The 24,332-nt window shown below is 40.0% G+C and overlaps 1 protein-coding gene across 3 annotated transcripts in view; it reads left to right on the forward strand.

The window, feature by feature from the left end:
* Positions 1-24,332, forward strand: part of CHN1 (chimerin 1) — a 100,448-nt gene that overhangs the window by 45,323 nt on the left and 30,793 nt on the right. For 2 of the 3 annotated variants that reach the window (XM_068138542.1, XM_068138543.1), the window contains 2 exons: positions 2,002-2,290; positions 22,790-22,867. In XM_068138542.1, the coding sequence (XP_067994643.1) occupies positions 2,002-2,290; positions 22,790-22,867 (367 nt within the window). Of the gene's footprint in view, positions 1-2,001; positions 2,291-22,292; positions 22,868-24,332 lie in introns of those variants that run through there. The other variant, XM_068138544.1, reaches the window with a different exon arrangement.

A 24,332-nucleotide genomic window follows, 5' to 3' on the forward strand; every position in this document is an offset into this window, starting at 1 on the left:
GAGTACTGTCAGAGCATATGTTACTGCCTGGAGCAGCAGTTCACCTGCTCCATCTCTCAATAACAACAGCTCTATTGCATGTTGTCATTTAAGGCCCCTTACTCTTCACTTTCAAACTTACTTGGTTTTCCTGTCAAATTTTAACATCACAGTGCTTGTACATGCTCTATATATGTTATTCCCATTGACTCAAACAGAAGACAGTGAAGGTTTCTCACTTTGACACTGCAAGGTGATGAACACTGTTGGCTCATGTTGATTTCTCTGACAGTGGAGGGTATGCAAGGAGTATATCTTATGGCTGAAGCTTGTTTTCAATACACTGTGTTAAGCAGAAAGATGCTCCAAAGAATGTATCAGAACATGTTCCTACACCCTCTGCAGGGACTTAGGGTGTTACCTTTCTAGGTTCTGAATGACTTGTATTTACTCAGTTGCATCTTGTGATGAAATTGGTATTGGGTAAATATAATTTTCTTTCTGTCATTTTGTAATTTCATGCTTTTCAGTTTGATTCAGTGAACTTCTAGGTTGTGTGACATAAAAGTATGTATAGAAGTATCAGCTCATTACCAGTGAAATGCCTAGGTAGTTCCTACACACCATATCCTCTTTTCTTACTGAGCAGAACATGAATTCTTGAGGACTCCCACACACACCTCTTTGAGCGTTATGTAAAAATAGCAGCTCCTGAAGTTACAGCCACTTTCAGATTATTGATGGGGGATGGGAAGGCTTGGCATTTTGATTGAGAATACAAGAAAAAAATAATAATACATCACAGAACAAGTGGAGATTTTTTCTCGTATTTACAAGAAGAATGCAATATTTCATCTGGGGAAAGCTATAAAATTATGCTTTCCTCTGTTTGCCAAGGCCCTGTTGAAACGGAGCCACTTCTTCAAAGCACCAGTGTTTACTTTGTTCCTTAACAACTCCTATGAAGCATTTGATTGTAAGAAGAAAGTAATCCATCCTTTCAGATTTAGTTTTTAATATTTATTTGGCAGGTCTGACTTCACAAGGGGGCCCAATGCCCTGAGCAGCCACCTTTGCTGCTGACCAAGGAATAACACTGGAGTGAGCTGTGAAAGCAGCTTCTTGCCTTCATCTTCTCCGCAGGAAATGTGTTGGTTGTTGCCAAGTGCAAACACTGGTGTGTTTTCACACATTTAGATTACTTTTAGGCAGAAAATTGTTGCAGATTCTAAGAGCAGGTTATGAAAATATGCTCATATTCAGGTAAATTTGCATTCTTATGGTTGCTGTAAGAGCCTATATTGAAATCCTATTCCACCCTGACCTCAGCGTGTCTCTCATCAGATAGCTTTTGTGTTATATATCCTGTATATTACACAGCTTTGCTTGCAGATCAGGTCTTAGCAAGCACAACACAGAAGGACTTCGGTACAAAGCTTGAAGAGTTAGTCCTTGGCCTTTGGCCAGGAATAAAAAATGCTTGCCCTTGTGCCATTTTGTCCTGTGCTTCTCAGTTTTGGCAGAGATTGTGCTTCAGTGTAATTGTTGGCACTGAAACTCAACTGGACCCTGAATGGCCTCTTCCTGCAAGCAAGCAGGGGCGCAGAGGTCTGAGACAACACCAGAACTCCGTATTGATCAGCTGTAATAGAGGACTCTATTATAAAAACTCTTCATATCAGAGCCAAGGAAATTGAGTATGGCAATGTAGTAGTAACATTCTAAAAAAAAAGCCACAAAGAGTATGAAGTAATATTCTTTTTTTTTCATGGGATAATGGAGGGGCTAAAAGAATAAGGAAACAAACAGCTCCTTCTGGGGCAGTTGCTGTTTTGGCTGTCTATCTGCATTTGCTGTTGATCTCTCCTTCCTATCTGTGCTAAGCAGTAGTTGAGTTTTTCAGTCTCATCTGGATGAGACACAGAACATAGTTACAGCTTGAAGTGATAAAAGTGTTTTTTATTGTTTGCAAAGGCTTGCTTACTGTTCTTTAAAAAATACTTTCCCATTTCATTGAGGCAGATTTGGAAGTCAAACCAGAAACTTCAGACTCTACTACGATGGAAAGCACTTTGTTGGGGAGAAACGTTTTGAGTCCATCCATGACCTGGTGACAGATGGATTGATTACTCTTTATATTGAAACGAAGGCAGCTGAATACATTGCCAAGATGACAATAAATCCAATTTATGAACACATAGGATATACAACTTTAAACAGAGAGCCAGCACACAAAAAAAATATGCCAACCCTGAGAGATGAACATGATGGCAAAGATTCTACAGGAGAGGATGAGGTAGCAGAAAAGAGGGTAAGCAATTGTTAACCCACACTCTTTTCTCTGTTAGACTTTTTATTTTGTACTTCTAACTCTCACCCTCTACTATGAAGTGCTAAAGGTATCTGTAGTTATGTAGTCTACATATTTATTTTAAGTATTGCATTTATAGTACAATTTAAGCTAATTATAGGATGTTTTAATGGTAATTTTTGCTCATTGTACATGTCTCTGATTGGGAGCTCAATTATTTATCATTGTGAGGTGCTTTTCTTCAGGTGTTATCACAGTTATAGATGTTTCCATAAGCCACTAGCTTATTTCAAAATGGCTAAGAGTATTTAATCATAAATTTTTTTACAGTGCATAAAAAACTGCCCTTTGGTCAAAATTTATATTTCTTAATATTTTCAACATTCTCCAAACAAACTAATTCCATAATCTGTTCAGCAGTCTGCATACAATGACACTAAAGTTCTCCACATTCTAAATAAGCTTGTTCATTAAGTTGATAAAATGTTGAAACATTTCACTTGGCGAAGCTCAGCCTGTCAGAAGCTGACAGAGCTATTTTTGGCCTCAGCTAGGCTTATGAAGAAGGATTGCTCTCTTCAGAGAGTTGCAGTATCAGCTGAGGACTAACTGTGTCTTGGATTATAAAAGAAAAACAAACAACAAAGAAATCTTAGAACCAGTGAAAACAGACATATTAAAAGAGGTTGTTGGTAATGTATGAGAGAGACAAAGCAGCTGCCTGGAACTTCATTTATGTGACAGAGTCTACACTTAAGGGAATTTACATTGTTTTCTTTTTATGTTAAACTAAAAGCTGACAAAGTAATTTTTACATATGTGTAGGTATTCATGCATGTATAATAGTCTCATCTGTTCCCCTATTTTACACACTTTAGAATTATGTTAGGAGTATCTAATATGCTTATAGTTCTTAGAAGAAATTCTAAGAAGAATTTCTTAGAAGAAATTCTAATTGGAGACTTGATGAGGTGCTTGGTGCCACGGTTTAGTTGATTAGGTGGGTTGGATTGGTTGATAGGTTGGACACGATAATCTTGAAGGTCTCTTCCAACCTGGTCTGGTCTGGTCTGGTCTATTCTATTCTATTCTATTCTATTCTATTCTATTCTATTCTATTCTATTCTATTCTATTCTATCCTTAGTTGGGATCATCTCTTGTCTTTCCAGAAATATGTCTGCAATTTCAAGTTTTTCATGAGGTGAAGGAAAGGCCTTACCAGCAATTCCCGACATACACAACTGTTATAGTGAAACTAACCTCCATGCAGAGCCCACAGAGAGAGGAGGCCCATAGCTTTGATCCTTCAAATCCTTCTTTAGCAGAGTCTGACATCCTGCACTGAATTTGCTTAGAAGCACCCAACTTAGCTTAACCTCCTTCTTATCAGAAGATTTTGACAAAAGAAATATTGGAGAGGCTATTGAAGCTACCTAACCACATTAAATATCTAATTTGCTGCCTGTTAGCTACCAGTGGCTCCTGACTAGCAGTGTGCTGTTTCAAAGATTAATTTTTTTAATTTTTTTTTAATGTTATCATAGAGAGTTTGCTATAATGAACAGCCTGGGTGAAATGAAATTCTTCTGGAACTCGCCACTTTGGGTTTCTTGGTAAAAGTAATGATTCCTGCATTTAGCAGCTTTCAAGTGACAACAGAATGCTGTTACATCACAACATTTTTAGACTCATGAAAAAAAATTCATAGTAAAGGCATTTCAGTTATTATTACTGAATAGTGTTAGTTTTGTCTGTGGCATTATGTCAGACTCATCAATAAGGCATATATATTGTTTTGAAACATCTTTTCATTAAATAGCTCAATTACTATTAAATATTTATCACAGATAGAAATTTTAGGTGAAAAACCTTTAGAGAAGTTAATCATGTAATTACAACATCTCACCCCATTTGTCTGGAAGTTACAAACAGCTAAAGTGGGTTCATCTGTAGTATGGTTCAACAGCAGGCTTTTGAGCCTTTTCCCTATTTGTCTTGGAACCATGTTGATGTGAACACAATGAGGCATGCAGGCATCACGGTATCCTTAAATGTGGAGATTTCAGTTTAATTTTCAAGTCATTATCCAGTTGGGATTACTACCAGTGGCTGCACAGAGAAGGTGGAGCATAATTCTTTTTACTGTGCAGTGAAGCAGAGGCTATCTTTATCTTTGCTACCTTTACATCTGTCAGAGATTTTGCTGGACTCAGTGTCATTTCACCCAGCAAATCTCCAGGGGGAGTAAGGCATTCAATCCCATGAATAACACCCCATCCCAGTAGCAACTTTAGCATTTGGAACAAGCCCCAGCATCTAGCTAAGGCTTGCCAAATCCTTTCTCCCTCTTCTCTGAGTCACAGGATATGGGAAGTATGGGATGGGGAAGAGAGATGGTGGTGGCCTGAATGAGTGTCTTATGATAAGTGGTGGCTTTGTGTGACGTAGTAGTGGTGGCAAGAGGAGACTTTTGTGGGCTTTAAGTGTCTCTCACCACTGTCTGGGAGACTCAACTACTTGCACACCAACTAAAGCTGTCACCTTGGCAACCTCTTAGAACTGTTTCAAGTTCAGTATGATGAATATAACTGACTGGCTGGTACAGGCAGGTAACTGAATCACATATGGTGGTTAATTTTGTTTTTTAAAAATGGAAATAACAAGATATATATACTTGTTTGGTAAATAATTTGCAGGAAATATTTCTCTGGCTTCTTTAAAAGCCTATCTACTATAAAAGGTTAACATGCTAGCAGCAAGGAACACAGGAGAGATTACATCTCCATTTAAACAGAAGACTCAGTCTCTCTGTTGGTTTATAAGCTTTCTTTGATAAAATAATAATAAAATGTACATATCCTCTACTAAATTGCTCAGAAGTAATTTTACCTTTACTGTGCAGGCTTCTGCTGCTTATTGATGTTTACTTGGAAACATAGTATTTGTCTTATTGTGAATCATGTAACCATGATGTAAGGAAGTTTTCTTATAGAACATTTATAAACAGGTCAAGTACTTTTTTGCTTCTTTTTGGTGGGAGGGATGGCAGAATAATTCCTGTCGTCCAATACAAAGATATTAGCACTGAATATGACAATTCTAACAATGCAAAGAAAAATCTGGGTCCTACAACAGTAGCCCATTAGCACCATGGTGAGGAGAAAAAATATCTGCAGGGTACAGTCGTTGGCAATTAACCAGTTTTACGAATTTTATACTGATACTTCTGCAAGGCCTTTGACACAGCCCCCCACAACGGCCTACTCACCAAATTGGAGACATAGGGACTTGATGAGTGTACTGTTCAGTGGATAAGGAATTGGCTGGATGGTCACATCCAGAGGGTAGTGCTCAATGACTTGAAGTCCACATGGGAGCAGTTGACAAGTGGTGTCCCTCAGGGGTACATACTGGGACATGTGCTGGTTAATATTTTTAGAGTGAGGTGATTCTGTCAATTTACTCTGCCCTGTTGAGACCTCACATGGAGTACTGCATCCACATCTGGAGCCCTCAATACAGGAAGGACATGGACCTGATGGAGAGGATCCAGAGGAGGGCCACAAAAATGGTCAGGGGCTTGCAACACCTCTGCTGTGAAGACAGGCTGAGGGAGCTGGGGTTGTTTGGTCTGGAGAAGAGAAGGTTTTGGGGAGACCTGATAATAGCCTTCCAGTACCTGAAGGGAGCCTACCAGAGAGATGGAGAGAGACTGTTTAAAAAGGCCTGTAGTGATAGGACAAGGGGCAGTGGCTTCAAGCTAGAGAAGAGGAGATTTAGATTGAATGTTAGGAACAAGTTCTTTACCATGAGGGTAGTGTAACACTGGAACAGGTTGCCCAGGGAGGTGGTTGGGGCCCCATCCCTGGAGATATTCAGAGTGAGGCTCGACAGGGCTCTGGACAACCCGACCTAGTTGAGGATGCCCCTGCTTACTCCAGAGGGGGTTGGACTGGATGACCTTTGGAGGTCCCCTCCAACCCAGACCATTCTATGATGCAGATTGTAGTGTCACAGCTTTTCCCTACAGTGTATATGCTTGCTCCTCCTTAAAAAAAAACCGAAGAAATCTGTGTCTTGAACGCTGATCATCCTGAGCAAAAATACATTCCCAGATTTGCAGACTCTTCAGATCCAGATCTAAACTTTGTGCCTGTGACTGTTCCTAATCATGTGTGGGTGATGTGGGAAAGATAAACCCTTCAGAAGAAGAAAAGGAGAGGCACATGCTCTGACTGGGGAACAGCTGGTGGGAAAGTAATTACTTCTCCACTTGATTTTATGGCAGAAAAAATTGGTCAGCCAGAGAACATACCCCAGACTTGAGAATGAAATTATAGAGATGACTTCACATAGTCTTCAATTTGGTGTGGGACAGTAGTAGGGAGTGGCACAGATTTGTGTTAGATGCCTCCCAGCATGCACTAGTCACACTTGTTCCCCACTCTTTTATCAATTAGTTTATAGTAGAGGAGTTCAGCATGTGTTGGGTGACTTGTCATATGCAGTTCATTAAAAAGGAGTCTTAGTATAGGGAAAAGATTTAAAAACCATAAAAGATGGAAGGACAAAATTATGCAATCGTCAGATGAGGATTGTAGGACAGAAATCTCACTGCTCCTAAGTACTGAGCCCTGCAAGAGTCCATATTGTGTGCTCTGACTTAAGATACAGTTTTTAATAGGAAAAGTATGAGAATATAATTCACTGCACAGCATGTGCATCACTGTTTATGAGAAGGAATTTGATTGCTTACCATATACAAGTACATATTAAAAATTAAAATTCCTGGTTAATGATTTATTATTTTCATAACCTATGAAGGAATTAATAAGTAGTCAGAGAAAACTGGAGGAATGGAAACTGAAAACGGGAGAGTGTTTGTTATGCTCGAGTGCCCTAAACAGATATTTTAGCTGCCATGCTAAAAAGGTAATATTGTGGTAGGTATGTTAAGAGAAGGCTAAGATGCATTTGAAAGAAGGCTTCCCCTGTGGATCTAGTCTGTATGGCCTAGTGTGGAAGAGGAAATAATGGCCAGTATCACAAGATTTGCTGTTTCTTTAGTGCTTTGAATACTGTCAGATCACTGAACATTCTCCAAGGTAATTGTGGCCTTGGAGCAGATGACTTGTTTCAGTTAAATACCTCATAAAAATGGTAGCTCTCAGAAATTAGTAGATACCTAGGTGTATATATATCAATGTTCTTCTCAAAAACCTTTCAAAACATGATTCAATTTTTTCCCACTTTGACACTCTTCTGAGGCATTAATGTAAGAGGTTGTATGAGTGCTTTATGCAAGATGCAGTATTTGTTATGAGAAAATTAAATAATTACTTGTAAGTTATTCCATCTTTTGGAATGAAATGCTGAAGTTAATGTTAGGATGGTGCCTGAATCACATTTATTCATGTTTACTTTGGTGTTTCTTGAAGAAACTTCAGTGATTACAAATCAATTAAAGAGCCCTTGTAGACTGTACTACATTCAGTTAAATTCCTACAGTTTCTAAGAATTGAGAAGTTTGTGGCAGCAGTCCCCCAACAAAAGCACTCTTTTGTTCTGTTTTAATGACATTAGTTGTGATGCCATTTTTTCCCCTATGGCATAGGCTGGTTGTCTGCAGCCCTGTGCCAAGGAGATCTGGAAACGTAAATTTGTGTCATTTCAGTAGGAAATGTGTTTTTAAGTCTGCCTCTGAAGGTAATCCAGATCATAAAGTTATTTGCAATCCTTGGATGTATTTCTAGTGGATTCCTAACAGCCTCAACATACAAAATCAAGGGTCATACTTGAAGAGGGACCAGTCTCACTTTCCAGCCTTGAACTGACACTGATATAAATGTCACTGCTGCTTTTCTACTTTTGTTCTCAGTCAAATCTGTTAAGTCAGATCTGCTATAAACCTTTCTTCACCAAGACTTATTTAGCTTTCAGCGAAACAACACCAGAAAAATGTAGCTGAGGAAGTTACCAATAGGCTGTTGTAGAAGCATAAGCCCCCTTAGCATGGTCTGTGATGGAGAAAGACAGTTTTGAACACTGATACCCAATAATGCCAATGCTGGGACCAATAGGAAATGAAAAGAAGATGTGGCCTGAATAATCAGGAAAGAGTGTATTTTGAGGAGTGAAGAACTCTTGATGATGGAAGTTATCTATTTCCATTTACTTGAATCAGCTTAATTTTATTAGAAGAGATGAGTGTATAATGTATAAAACTCTAGACAAGCTGCAGCTATAACAAAGAGAGCAATAATGTATTTAAAAGTGCAACTAATAAATGTTTACCTTAAAGTGCATTTAAAGACACAGGAGACTGAGCACTGAAGAATCCCAGGGGTTAACTTGAGGAAATTGTCAACTCTTTTCTCACAAATGTTCCTTTGCAGTCCCTGCGCGGGTGTCCATGACAATCACTCTGTAAGTTTAATGTAATCTATAAATAAAACATAGCTCTGTGGAAGGCAAAAAATTATATTTATTGCTTCTGAGTTTAGCCCATCTTTCAACAGAGACTTCAAAGCACAACTTTGTCAATACCAAGAAAGTTCCTAGCAGGATGAAAGACAAACCTGTATTTTAGGTAACTGCTCCAGCATCAAACTCTGGAGAGATTGCCCCATTTCTCTTCTGCATCTTCCCTTTCTATGCATTAACATTTATGTCAGTAGGAATTTAGTGTCATTATGTATTGCAGTTGCAGTTCAAACTAAGACTGCAAACGGTTGTGATAACTGCTTGTAAGCATATATGTTTTAAACTTAACTATGGGTTTATTAAGACCTGAGAAAAGAAATCTAATCACATGTGCTGTCCAGTGTGCATACATCAGCACAAAGGAAAGTCTTTTCTCCAAACTGCAAGATGCTTTTTCTACTCAATTATGGAGAGTAACCTAAGCCCTTATTTGTGTTCAGTAGAGTTATAAAAGTGATATACTAAAAAGATTATATAAACTGATCTTGATTAAGAGTCAGAGCTTCCAAATGAAGCATAAGCTTTGTTCTTGATATCCTCAGGTCTCAGAAATCTAGGTTTTCTCTTTTCAGTATCTCTTGATTATAAAGGTTAAGTTAGCAAGCCAGACTTGTTTTTTAAGAATTTCTCACTGGACCTGTACCTCAGCTCCAGTACCAAACATGGTCTCATAACTTGCCTGTTTTTTTCAGGCCAAATTGTTTTATTTTTCTCACCCTTTGTCAGCTTGGGTCAGTGCTCAGTTGTGCCCTATTAGTTCCTGCAGGTTACAAATGACATTCTAGCTGATTCCAGTTAACCATGCAGGACCTTACCTGCCAGCCTCCAAAGTACATTAATCTGTGCTCACACATAAATGTATGAGATTAATGTGAAAGTCACCTGCTTATGTTGATAGCCTGACTGTGTGTTGCTGGTCTAGTATTACAAGGTTCAAACCAAAGGCTTCACAGAAATCAGACAGTGAGGCTTAGGTCAGGTTGCATTACAAACGCATAGTATGCCCCCCCATCATGATGCTACTGTTGTAGAGAGGTTTCCTTCATTTTGTAGGTAAGCACAGCTGAGGATCAGCATCCTGCTTCAGCCTTTTGTCACAGGTACAAGTCATTGACTGCTTGCAAGACAACTTTTCATGTTACTTTCTGCTTTTTCATCCGAGTACGTTTATGATCTGGCATGTGATATGTGTACACAGTTATAGTCTTCAGAAAGTCCAGTGTCTAATTATACTGGGACAGGCAGCTGCCATGGGAAATCAGGGGGTATGGTGCCCCAGACTTACAGGCCAGACCCTCAGCAGAAGTGTGGGACTAATTACCCTCCATGTATGCCCTGTGTCTGAGCCTTTGGAAAATGAGTAGTATACCTAACTGTTAAAAAGCCTGTAAAGCAGTGGTGTTGCTGTGCAATTAAATCTGAAGAATACTGGTTATGTTGTTACTGATAAATGGAACCACTAGCAATGAATAAGCTATTATTCTTTCTTGTGTTTCTCAGTGTTGTGAGCTAAGTCAGCGTGAACCCTTCCCCAGCAGTTCTTTCCAGGGTTTCTAATGCTTGGTGGTTTGGATCTGGTTACATTTTAATGCTCTTCAAAAAGTAACATATAGCCTTAGCTTCTTTCATGTGTACTGACAGAAGTTTCCTCTCTTTTTAACTGGGATAGGCTAGTGCAAGAAGGACATGGGGAAGATGGAAGCAATTGCCCTTAGCCTTTGAAGAGCCAAAGAGGATAGCTTTCTTGGGGCACTCTTCAGAGGGGGAGAGGTATTTTTTTCCATTCTCATGGATCTTTGTAGATGAGACTCAGAAATACAGAGGTTCAGCTAAGCTCCTGATGATCACTGGAAAGCTATCATGGCTTCAGTCCTAGCATGTTGTAAGAATTTGCTGCTCACCCTCCCTATGGGCTTTATACTTGAGGTTTCCAAAAAGATGTATGGTGGAGAGGTCTCATGGCCATACATAAGGAACTTTTTTTTTTTTTTTTTTTTTTTTTTTTTTTTTTTTTTTTTTAAATAAAAAACAAACCCCAACAAGCACCCTGTAGTTTCCCTTGACTTTATGCCTTTTGCCAACTGAATAATCCATGCAGTGGCCACAGAAGGAGGTGAGTCTCTTTCGGAGCAGTGTGTAAAGCAGGTGTGTGTTTGTCATTTATTTGCTTATGCAAAGAGCTTCCTGGATGGTAAGGGACTGTGGTGGGTTGCTTGCTGGCAGCTCCCTCATTTGTTGTTCTCTTTCCTTTGCTGTGTGAGTTTTGAGTCTTTTTTTCTTTTTTTTTTTTAAACTCCTTCTCCCATCTGGCATCTCTTAATTATTTTCTATTACTAATCACTTATACAGGAAACAGACTGGACTGTTGAATTAAAAGCCAAATAAAAGGATAATTTTGTTATTTACAAGTTTCTTACCTTGCTTAGACTTTATAATGTGACACTGTATAGCTGGTGATAATCACCTTGGGCCACAATTGTGTCTAATCTCATAAACTGGGCAAGATCAGGTCTGGTCGCTAGTTGAATATGAGAGGCCCAAGAAAAAGCCAGGGCTGTGGGAAGTGAGATTGGTAGCACCCTTGGCTATGAACTAATACCCAACATGTCTTGTGTTTCATAGCTTCTGCAGCTTGGTACAGCCTGTGTAAATCTATGCTGAGCCTGACTAGCAGGGATTTTCTCTTCATACTTCTATCGTTATTAAGATCAGCCCTTTTTTTCCTTAATGTTTGCAATGAGGGGTTGGGGGGTGGGTTTTTTAAGCAAATGGGAGAGGGGGAAGCATTTTATGTTGTTCACTTTTTGCATATTCACAAGTACAAATGCATGTCATCTGGCTTCTCTACAAAGATGGAAAGGGTGTGAAGCCACACCTGTTTGGTTAGAGAATCCCCTGACAGGCAGGAACATCTGCTCCACTAATAATTGCCCATTCATAAGTGGTTACCAAACCCTTAAGACCCATGAAGAGCAAAATGCTTGTTTTAGAAGTGGTAGCAGAAAGAGAAGTAGTGGGAGGTGCCTAAATGAAGCAGACTGTGAAAGAAAAATAAAACAACCACCAACCATTTATCATGTATGTAGTTAATTCCACAGAAGCCAATCTGTTCTAGCTTTTTTTTTCCTAGTCTTATACAAGAAAAAAGGTGTTTTCAGATAAAACTTCTCATGCAAAGTTTTAGTCTCTAGCTCTTAGTTTTAGTCTCTGAGTGTTTTTCTTTTCTAAATTTGAACAAAGCAAGGAGAATAGTTTTGTTAATAAGCTCAATAAACTGCTTGCTTATATTGCTTCAAGCCTGTCACCCTCATCATTAGTGAAGACAGCAACTCTTGACAGTCTTGCAAAGTCTTCCTTTGATCACTAACTTTTAGAACATTAAATTTTCTATATTTAACCTTTTTTCTGCATGGCATCAGCAGTTAGAGATAGCACTGCTTCTGGCATTCACAGTGCCTCCAGTCCTAATGTTTAAGCAAGGTAAGAATCATCACCCTGAAAAATCTGCTTCTTGATTGATGAACAGTTATTGCTCTAATCATCATAATCTCAGCACTGATATTCCGTGCATCCATACAACTTCCAAGATAACTACTGGATGATGTGTTTCTAATAGTGAAGTTCATACTATAATGCACTTAGATTATATTGCTTTTTACTAGGGATTATTAATTGCATTTGTATAGAGTTAAAGGAGTTTGAAATAGTTTGCCTATTTGAGTTCATATCACAAAGTATAATGCAATTTAAGTCTTTTTATGATTTCCAATTTGTGAATTAGATTAGTAGCACTTAGAGCAAGTAGCTTTTCCCCTTCCTGAGAAAAGAGTGGAGGAACTGTGAGAATATGAGAGACTGTATTACTAATTGCATTTTATATATATGATGAAATATTTTAAAAGCTCTACACTTTATACCATATATCAAATAGTTTATTGGTTGAAGATTTCTGATGATTCCACATGGCTGAAAAAGTCTTGAAGCACTTCCCAAAGTTAATACAATAGTGAATTACATTTGCACTCAGGAATTTCTGAGAACTGGGTGATGATTAGAGTTAACTATGTGCTTAACACAAATGCAAAAAAATTGCAAAAACTATCCTGTACTGTTATCTTTCACAGAGTTTGAAGTGCTCAGTCTCTTCAGTGACAGCTTCTTAGTCACTCCAGCCTCCAAAACTTTGCTAGCGTTTGTTGCAGGCCTGCAGCCTGGTGCCTGGAAGCTGCCAGTCACCTTTGTCACACACTGGAGCTGGGAAAGCAGAGCTCTGCAAGTTAATGCTGAGAGCTTACTGGGTACTTTTTTTAATGGGGCTTGTGCGTTAATTCTCTTGGGCTATTTTTATTGTTGAAAATTCAAACTACCTCAGTGTTAGAAATCTTATGAGCAGTGTCACTCAAATTGCTAGTTGATGGTGGCAGTACAGATGAAAAATTGCCCTGTAACAAGAGATGAAAAATGTGGCTGAGGAAGAAGAAAGCAGTTGTGTTGGATAAACATTTTGTTCATTGCCAGTGAATTTAAGAAATAGAACTATACTCCAAACGTAGTCCTTTTGCTTTGATTTGCCCTATACTCAAAGACCTTCTGTCCAAAGATTGTACGCCTCTGAAATTCCAAATGTCAGGAATTTTGAGTTACTAGGAGCAGTGTATTCCAACTGAAAACTGGCATAAACTAAATATTGTGTTTCAAGAAACCAAAGACTTGGTGGGAGAAAAAACCAAAACAAAACAACACAAAACTAGAACAAACCCACCACCAACCAACCAACCAAAACCAAGCAAACCAAACACCCCAAACCTAAAAAACCCCAACCAAAATAGAATCCCTAGAGTCCTGTGTAATAGGTTATACAGAACTATGTTGTCTGTGTGGCAATGACTGCTTCTCTCCAAACAGGTAAATAACTGGCATAGCCCTAATTTATGAAATTGTGTTGCATTGCCAGCCCCACTTTGAATCATTCAAAATGATTCCATTTTCAAATCAAGACCTTATTTAAATTTGTTTTGAAAATGCTTAGTTTGACCATTTGGGGTGATGGTTTCTTGAGTGCCTGTTTCAAGTAAGGTTTTTCAACAATTACAGCTTCCTCTAGAGAAATGGCATGGTTCCTGCCCTTATATGAAAATTTTCATGACAGAGGCAGTTTAAAATGTTAATTAGGAAACTAAGAGCAAATAAATAGGAAAAATGAATCACACATAGAAAAGGAGGAATGAGAAAACAGGAACGCTGGTCAGCAGAACGTAAAACAAGCCTTTTCTGAGAATGTGATCAGGGATTGGAAGATTTTGAGTGTCAATAACCTGATAATTTGACCTTAGGATGATCATATAATTTCATTGCGAATTCCACTCTGATTTCATTCATTGCAAGTTTCAAATAGTCCTGATTTAAATAGAGATTTATGCAAGGTTTGTGGGAGCCTACATGAGAAACTCAACAAGTCTGCCTAATTGTATTGTAAAATTAGTGTGGAGCTTGCTCTGAAGCACTGGTACACATCCATCCATGGACACATATGCACCTAGAACACCAGTAATCAGAGTCTTCAGGGAGTGCTGAAGGACACTAAGGGCTAGCCAATTGTGTAATTCTTCTGCAGTGAGGTGGTCTGTAAGCAGATTTTCTCCATCATCGATTTTGTAGGAATGTTGTGTGTGTGTCATAACTCTACTATTCTTTCTGGTTTAAAATTGTTTTCACCTTGATTCATGGGTTGAATCAGTAATTAAGGCAGTATTGGGAAACTTTGCACTCTTAGTCTATTTATGCTAAGTAAGTATGATTATGGACTGAAAGTATGTTGGAGAAAGAAGCTGTGAGGGCATGCGTATCATAGCAACATAGCTTATTCAGGAAGAAGTGGATGGATTCAAAATAGAGAATGTGCCACAGAGCAGGTGCAGTCTGAAATACAAAGAGTGTTTAGAAATTAATGAGCTGCAGTTTTCAATTATAGCATACATTGAATCATTCTAAATTGAATTACTGTGTACAACAGAAAAGGCTAATATTAGATGCATTAGGCTGCCAGACTGGACTAATGTGAACTAAGTATTATACATCAGGTAGGAAAATATTAATGAGACATAAAAAGAAATTTCCATACCACGTGCCCATGTTGTGCCAAACGTGGTAGCCAAAGTTTCCTGTTCCATGAGGAATAAATTAAAATTACCTAATAAATACAATAATAGAAAGCATTTTTGAATTACAGGATTGCTGTTATCCCTAAGTGTACACATTTTCAGTTACAAAAAATATAGAGAGGTTTATTGTAAAAGCTGCTTTATCGATACAATTCTTAATATCATACGGGAAGTGTTGCAAATAATTTTATACATCTTGGCTACCATCAATACATTTTTACTAGGAGACAGGTAAGGTCCCTCCTCAAGGAGTAAGCTTAAGGTTTCTGATGTGCCTTCTTGCTTCATTTCCCCCCCCCCCCCTTTTTTTTTTTAACCTTTTAGCTGAAGAAATCCGTATAAAATTGTGGGTCAGATGAGAAAACTATCACCAGTACCTTGTGGTTTCAGAAGCTTAGCCTAAACAGCCTGTTTTCTCTTATGATGTTAAGGTATTAACAACAGAGTATTTGCCAGAAGAGTAACATTCGTGCAGCTGCCCATTTGAATTGCATTTTGACTGTTACCATTCCTATGGGGCACGTTGTCTTGTGGCATGTATAAATGACTTTTAAGGACTTTTTGGAGTACAGTCTCCCTTGACGTGTCACAAGTCAAGAGGATTTTGCTGGAGTGACCCCTTGCTGCACTGAATGTCAGTCATACCACAGTCACAACAGCAGAACTGAAATAGAAAATGCTGACTGAATTGGCGTGAAATGGAACAGCCTCTGTGTGCTGCTTGCCAGTGTGAAGGTCTCTCCTTGCTCCATCAGCTCCTTGTCCTGTCGGTCTCACAGCTGCAAGACAGACCTCTCTAGCCCTAATTTAGCAATGTGTAATGGTGTAATAGTTAAACTATGTGAACAGTTTCCCAGTCTCTCTACCTCTGCATTTTCTGGAGAGAGGAGTACCTATCACAGTCAGTGTTTCAGTGTTTTAATTCACTGTTCAGCTTTCCATGTCCATCACCCTCCTCCTGGCAGGAGGAGAGAAAGATAGGATGGATCTAAACCAAAGTTGTGAAGAATGGAAGCATGGAAGGGTGGATGGAAAAGACTAAAGGAAAGCTGTAAAGGACAGACTGTTTGAAGGATTTACTGAAGGCAAATTTTGATGCTTTTGTGATGCTTCTTTGGTTGCTCATGAACTGTTTTGTACACTTTGCCTGGGGAACATTTGTGCTGCCAGCCCCCTGAGGAAGGGAGGTGGAATCTTCTGTGCTCTGCCAGCTCCTACTCCCATTCTGTGTGTAAAATTTCTGGCTGTGGTTGGTCCCCCTGTAATGCAGGTGGTTTTCCTGAGGAAAGAGCAGAGTTGTGGTAACAAGCTGCTGCAAAGCAAGGAGAGTCCCTGCCTGTGTGCATCCTCACATGTCCACACACACCTCTGTAGTGGTATTTGTACCTATGAAGTGTGAAGGAAATTCCCAGTGTTACCTGCCCTCCTTCAGTGGACACAGTGGGCCAGTTGCTGAGCTCATTAAAATCTAAGTCACTTGATGTTAGCAAGTTCTGCAGAACCAGAGCAAGAACAGAGCTTGTTACTGCAGGTACTGTGAGATTTTTATTTTTGCCATAGCTAGCTCCATGGTTATATACAAAAATAGCCTCCTCCCGAAGGAAAGAAATGTGTTGTTTGCCACTGAAAAGTGCTTTGCTTTTGTGCCACTATCCAGAACAGTAAATGTTAATTGATTTTGTCTTGTCAGTTATTGAAAGAGGGATAGTCACAGTGGATGCTTTTTGCCAGTGGCCAGATTCGACTTGTCATTTCCAATGGCCCATGCTGGTAACTGCCGGGAGCAAACTTACAACCCGTCATGCCACTAGGAACAAAGTAATCCGGGTGACCTAGATCTGAGTCAGCTGCAGTGACCAGTAGATTATGAGACTGAAGCTACTGAAAAACAACTTTTCTGTTGGCTTCCCCTAAGATCACTCCAGGTTGGTTTTTCTTGTTTCCTTGTTATGAGAACAAAGGCACTTCAGGGTGTTTTTGGTAAGCACATCAGTGCAAACATAAAATATTCCCAAATAATGCTAGCACACTCTAATTATATTGCACAATACACTACCAAATGAACTCACTTTTTATGCAGTAATTTCTAGCAGCAATATTGGGCAACATTTTTTCCATCATTTAAACTCTTATTTATTTATTTTTAATTTAACAACCATCCTTTAAACCAAGCCAACACTTTGGCTGAATTTGTTCAGTTAAGATTTTAATTAAAACACTTTCTAATAAATTATTTTGAAATTCTAGATATAAAGATGCTTTTACTTGTGTAGTTTATTTGCTGTGGAAATCACATAAGCTTTTATAAGAAATAAAAATGCAAATATATAAATAGTCATTTCTTTGTATTTTGTGATAAGTATCCCACTGGGGGCTTGGGAGTGGGAAGGTCTGAGTTAACAGGAAGCCAGTCCAGTTGGAAAATTTTGTTATAAACCCCAGTACTTTTCTCAGCAGTAAGTTTCCATCGTTCAACCATATCTTAAACCCCAATTCCCATGTGGGTAACTGTGGACTCAAAGCAGAGCTGTGTGAGGATCTCAGTATAGTTTGAGTATTGTGGGAGCCTGATGCTGTCTGTGTGCCAAGTAAATGTGGCTGTGTTGGAATGGCAGCAAGAGAAGTCTTGTCCTGGTGGCTGGGGCTACGCTATGGTCCTTCCCATTCAGCTTCTGAGATGTCAGGATTCAGGTTGAACTTGTCTTTTAATAGCATTCCTACCTTCTGTTCACACCATGTATCTGTGGGCAGAGGCTATGCCTGGCATTAGCCTGTCTAAAAGTGAAGAATACAAAATGAAAACAGCTTATCATCGCTTTTCAATATGAAGTAAAATTTTGGGCTCCCCATCCCCCCCTTGGAACAATTCTGTGAGAGATACGACTGGGAAAATTATATTTAGCATGAAATAAGCCTCTGACAAGAACAGCGTTGAGGAAACTGGGCCCAGTTTCACAATCTGACTGATTAGCTTTTGAAAACCATGTACTGAGCCCATAAAATATGCTCATAAAGTGTTCAGGCATGGAAGGATTTTCTGAACATATACATTTCACTAAGTTAGTGTTATAGTGAAACAAAATATGACAAAAATACCTAGTGGCTAACTGCACAGCAAACCAAATATTTTGTTTCTTGAGATATATACAATAGGACATCATCTCTGATTTTTGTGGGTTTTTTAAGGCATGCAATATACCTGCTGGTTAATATTATTAAAATACATTCCTTAGAGGAAAAGAATCATGTTACGTATAAAGTCTGAAACAATAAAGGTATATTTAGTCATAACAACATGAAAACACCATATGAGAATAAAAAAACTGCAGTATACTGCACATGCATTTCTCAGACTGAAGAAAATACGATACTGTGTTTGAGAGAGGAGCCAGGTGGTCATGAAACTAAACCCTGCATTATATTGGAAATGCATGTGGGCTTCAGGAGGTCTGATCTGGGCATTTTAGGACTTGTGAGCTTAACCTGACTTGATTTTTTGTTTGTTTGTTTTCTGGACTAATTTTCATTTATTACTTATCAAATGGGAATGCATTGATTTGTCTTTTTAGAAAGACAATTTGTACAATGTTGACTGAATTATGTGACTGGGTTAAACTTAGTGGTTTTTCAGAGAGTAATTAATTGGAATTTACTGTATGCTGTGGATGGCTTTGAAATCAGTTCATATTATGGAGTCCTCATGTAAGGCCTACTGATTGTGAGATTAGTATCAGAAAAGATGCATACATTATCTAGCTAGCACTGTGTGCTCAAGAAAACAGGACTGAGAGGCTGTTACTGGTTGCATGCTCTGCTGAGAGGTTGCTTGGCTATTGCTTCCAGTTGTTCCATTTTCAGTTCACCTTAGCTCTGTGAAATCATGCCCTCAGATTAAATTTTTTAAACACAGCTCTATAGCTTCCCTCCTCCTCAAGTCAGCGCAACACATCGCTCCCCACACGTGCAATGATTGCAAATGTGTGTAACGAAAAAAATGAATTAAAATATACAATCAAGACTTTGCTTTGAAAAGTGGAAGGGACAAGACTCCCTCCCCAGATACCTACTGGATGAAAAAGAGGGAGAAAATAGACAGTGCCTAATAATTGTCCCATAGATGTCAGATAAGTCTAAACAGAACAAATTATAAAGATAACTGTTGGAAAATGAAAGGGCTACAATGAGGAGACTTTGCTGGCAGGTGGGAGTGCAGGAGCCACTGGTGGAGAGCAAGCATTGAAATGAAATAGCCAAGGGTATAAGAAGAGCAGGACCTGCAGGCTTGCAGGCTGAGAATAGAGACAGCATATAGCACCTGAAGCAGGAAAGCCTGTCAGAAGAGCACAGCTTTGTGAAGATAGGAGCTGAACCCTCAGGTCTATGACTTCATTTGTTTGCTCTCAGGGATGGTGACTCATCTCTGCAATGATTAGGGCTACCTGTGGACAGTGGCTTTCTCTCTTTTATTTTCTCAGTTCCTGGTATATTAAAGATCTGGGCCTGCCCAATGACCCAAACTGTGGTTAGGAAGGTGTGCACTGCAGGAATTTCATTCTTTGCTTTGGAAGTGAGCTGTGTTAAGAGCACTACCTCACAATGTCAAACTCTCAGGCAATGGCAGAGAAATGAGCATATGCCTTAAAGAATTATCATCTCAAAGGAGTTGTATGAATTTTAATTACAATACTACTTGTTGGGGAAATAGATAGCAAATATATGTTTTTCATAATTGTTTAGTTTCTACCTTTATGGTTTTAAGTTTCTTTCAATCCAGGTTTATGATGTGCACAACTGTATTGCATATAATATGTAAGAAGGGCTGTAAATGTAGGTGAGTCCAGTGTTCTCATTTTTCGACAACGCAAAATGCTGTGCACTGAACAATGGGAAGCTGATTTATGTAAAACCAATAAGTAGTCTGAGCTAGATTATTGTAACACAAAGTAATGTTAGAATTAAAATTAATAATCTTATAACTGCTTTCCAGATTACAGCACATTTTTGTAATGACAGCCAGGAGAGGGGACCTTTCCCTGTTGGGTAGTTTTGTTTACCTTTTTATTGGCATTTTTAAGAGTTAATTTTCTAGGATCCAGAAATCTGTTTCTACTAACGTGACTCTAAAGTGCCATTGAAAATAAATCAGTTCTTCACAATTAACAAAAAGGAAGCTGACGAATAACAAATAAGTATGTCAAGAAACAGAAATGTGCACTACCAACAATTAAAAGGGAAACTTACAATGCTTTTTCTTGCTTCCAGAGTGGATATATATGCAAAAATAAGAGCTGATTCTAATGGGAAAGGTGCTCTTCAAAATTGCTGAATTACTTATTTCCAGCAAATTCAATTTTCAGAGGTTATTTTGTAATACAAAGTTTTGGTGATTTTTTTTTTTCCCTTTAAAAAATAAGATAAATTTTCACATCCAAAGAAACATCTAACAAAGCTACATTTCCAGAACTTCACTATTTGCTTCCTAAGCCTGTTGTTACTCAAAAGTTGTTTGGAGAGGATGACTCCTCTGGAGCAGGCTTAGGTCCACCTTGTTCCAAGAGGATTTTTACTTGAAATAGCTCTTAGGAGTGAAACTGTGAAGAAAGCTAGAAAGAAAAGAGAGAATGAGGTCAAAAGCCTGTTTGCTTCCTCCTCCCTGACTGCCTAATATTCTCACACTTGACATAGGTGGTCAGTTTTTGCCATCTCCTACTCCTCACTTCGTATTTCTTAATCTCCTATTGCCATAGAGTGTTATACATGTGCAGAAAAATGTGAGAGGGGCATTTGCTCACCAGCAGAAGTGAGCAGTTAAAAGCAAGAAAGGCAGATTGATGTAGCCGTTGGAAAAGTATTTGTCAGTAGGATGAATCCACCAGTCTATTGTTTGTATTGAAATTGGGAATTGAGCCAGATACTCCTAAGGCTCCTGTATGAGCTGCTTCTACTCAACAGCTTCATCCTGTATCATCTAGAGCCTGTGTTTTGATTATTAGCAATTAGCTTGCATTGTTGGTGAGGCACATGCATTGATGCTTAATCTCTGCAATATGACCCTGCACTGAAACCCGGAAGACTTTTAAAACCTGTAGACAAGGTACTGGCAATGAGGGAATAAAGGGATGCACGGTGAGCATTACTCTCAGATGCACAGGCAGGATTGAGCTAAATGGTAACAGTGTGATCCAGCTGCAAAACACGCAGCAAATCCACCCAGAAGCCTGCGACAAACTCTGCTTGTCTTTGGTTGTTACTGAGTCATGAGAGATAAAAATACCTTTGCTGCAGAAAGGAGTGTGACTGTGGTGCCGCAGCCTGTGAGAAAGGGAAGGGAGGGCTGCACTCTGGCTAGCAGCACAGGCAGGCTCTGCAGGTGGAGAGGTCCTCTTGTGCTCTAAGTGTCAGGATGGTGGTCAGCCCTACAGTGTAAATCACTGGCACAGGAAGTCGGACCAAAGGTCCATTTTTACAGTCTCTGACAAAGTCACTTCACAAATGCTTGGAGCATACCAGAAGGGCAGGAGCTGAGTGACTGTCACGGTGTCCCCTTCCAGCTGTCAGCATGCAGTTGAAGAACCTCCCTGAGCTCGGCTGCCCTGATGAGCAGCTCCAAGTGGATATGGAGTGGTCTGCCTGGTCTGTGTGAGCCCGTTGTACTTCAGCTCCTGTGGCAACAAGTTCAAGGCTTTACCGAGTGGGTGAAATCTGTTTCCTTTGGCTTGTTCGAGGGCTAGTGAAGACCAGATTGTCTTGTGTACGTTTGATTATCTGCTGCATCTGTCCAAACTTAGGTTTCAGTGCATTTTGAGACTATGTGTCAGCTACCTTATTGTTTGTATATCGCTGAAGAGAGGTACCACAGCTCTTCGAGATTTAGGTCTTTGGTAGAAAAGGTGTTGCAGTGAACTTTTGGTGGCCTTTGTGTTCACATCCCTACTAGAAGAGGCTGTTGCATGATGCGAGTTTGATGAGCCTCTTTTTATATGAAAAGCACTGAAAATGTTAAGGAAAGAGGGATGCTCCTCTCATCCTGTCAGGCGAGATGACCGGGAGAGAGCCGGTGCGTGTCACGTGCGCCGGGGCTGCCCCTGCTCACTGCGTGCACCCGAGGATGCCCGGGACCGCCCCCACGCTCTGCACCCCAGAAAAATCTCGCTTTGTAGTGGTGCATGACTCCTCCCTCGCTGACAGTGCTCCCGCAGGGACTTTTCCCGGAGCCAGCCGTGGACGGGAAGCCGCGGTGTCGCAGCACCGGGCCCCGGAGGGCCCTCACCCCGGGGGCGGTGCCTCTCCGCTGAGCCCCGCCCCGAATCGAGCCCCGCCCCCCCCGGTGCGGGCGGCGGGCGGGAGGAGGGGTCCGAGGCGCGCGTCCTTGCAGCCCCGCCGCCGGCCGCTGATGGAGGGAGCGGCTGTGGGCTGCGCCCCCCTGCCGCTGGCTGCCGCTGCCGCACATGCCCGGCCCGCCGGCCGCCCACCGGCAGGCCTGAACCCCCGAGCCCAGAGCGGCGCGGAATCAGCCTCGCTGAGTTAGCCGCGCGGCGACAAGTGCCCTGCCATGGCCCTGCCGCCCTGCCGAGCAGCCTAGGCTCCCGAAATGGTCCTCTCTCGGTGTTTAGTTCGAGTCTGATACACGCAGGGCGCAGGTCGCTCCGGGCGCTGCTCCTCGTCTCCGTCAGCTCCAGCATGCCATCAAAAGAGTGCTGGCTGGGGCAGAAAGCGCATCGGTTTGGGGTGCACAACTCGAAGCAGGAGAGCCGTCAGCAAGACTTACTGATAGCGGCCTTGGGGATGAAGCTGGGCACTAGGAAGTCATCTATGACAATCTGGCAACCTCTTAAACTCTTTGCTTATTCACAGCTGACATCACTTGTCAGAAGAGCAACTCTGAAAGAAAATGAACATATTCCAAAATACGAGAAGATTCATAACTTCAAGGTAAGACATTCTACTGCTTCTTTCTTTTTTTAAGGCACAGGGTCTGTATATTAAAACGGGTCCAGTGTGGCAAGGAATTGCATATATGCAGACTGTGGCTTTCCTAGAACTTAAATGTTTCAATTAAATCTCCCTGTTGGTTAAATCGGACATCTTTGGAACATATCACCACAGGAACGAGGATTTTGTTACTGACTGCTTGTTCAATAACATTTGCCATATCTGGGTTGTTTCTTCTAGATTATTTTTTTTTATTTAGAGACGTCTTATGCCAAGAGAGATGCTAAAGGTGAGAAAAACTGGCAAAGTTTTCTTTTGATTCAAATGAATGTAGCTCAGTTTTACTTATGATAATATGATGCCAAAAAATCTTTTCTGTGGTTAGAGGATTAAACTGATTTTATCTCAATTTGTTGCTGGGAAATAGCTTTGGAGGTAAGAAGCATGTTCTACTGCATCTGGATTGAGCAGATGGTCTGCATTTCCCTCAGTTTTCTGTCTTTTCTCCTATATTAATGGATTGAATGTGTTGAAAGCAGTGTGTCTTAAAACTGGAGATATTAGCTCCAGTGTTCTAATCACATTTACTCAAGTCTTCTGTTAGCTTCTAATTATTGTTTTAACTCTTTTAAACAGTGATGCTCTTTGGTAAGAAACCCATGGCCATATGACATATGCATGTTTTCTGTCTGTATCTAAGTGTCCAGTAAGGATTTTTTTGGAAGTAGTCAAATGCTCTGCATAATAGGTGGTCTTTATTTGTAAGACTTCAGTGAATTGATGTTATACTGAATTCCTGTAGATGATGGTGCAGACTTCATTTATACTACCTGAAGGCCAGATTTTCTCTTGAATGTGGCTTGTTTTTTTCCCTCTGTGTACCTTTTGTGTTTATTTCTTTTAGGAGCAGGGGAAATTGTTCATATAACACAGGCATTTGGCAGTATAAGCATCTGTTAATTTGTCCTATTTTCAGTTTGGATTTCCATCACACACGTGTGCATGTGCACATGAACGCACACATGTGTACACATACATATATTATCTGTCATCCATTGGGGTTTATTTAAACCACCTTGAGTTCCAATAATCACTGGAATTATAAACTGTGTATAGAAAAGCATGAGAAAACCAATCCTGCTGGCTGTCAGTTAAATGCAGAGCATTTTTTCACAGGCTCCTAAGGTGTCCTAGGGAACTGGAATGTCATGCAATTTTCGTATCTGTCTTAGACTTTGAAGATAATTCTTTCTAATGCTAGCAGACAGTGGTTTTCTGTGTACTAGAGTGTGTGTAGGATAACACATACTTAATTTCGTGCACATCCTTATTTCTTTGTTACTTTTCTTTAACAGATGTAAACACGCTTGTTGAAAAACAAACAAACCCAACCAAACAGCAACCCACAAACCACCTGATACCCTGATTTTAATTTGTTTGAGTGAGTTTGTTTTCCTTCCAGAAA

Source organism: Melanerpes formicivorus, unplaced genomic scaffold (assembly GCF_026170545.1).
Source record: "Melanerpes formicivorus ecotype bairdi unplaced genomic scaffold, bMelFor1.0.p_v2 SCAF_5, whole genome shotgun sequence".
Taxonomy (NCBI): Eukaryota; Metazoa; Chordata; class Aves; order Piciformes; family Picidae; genus Melanerpes; species Melanerpes formicivorus.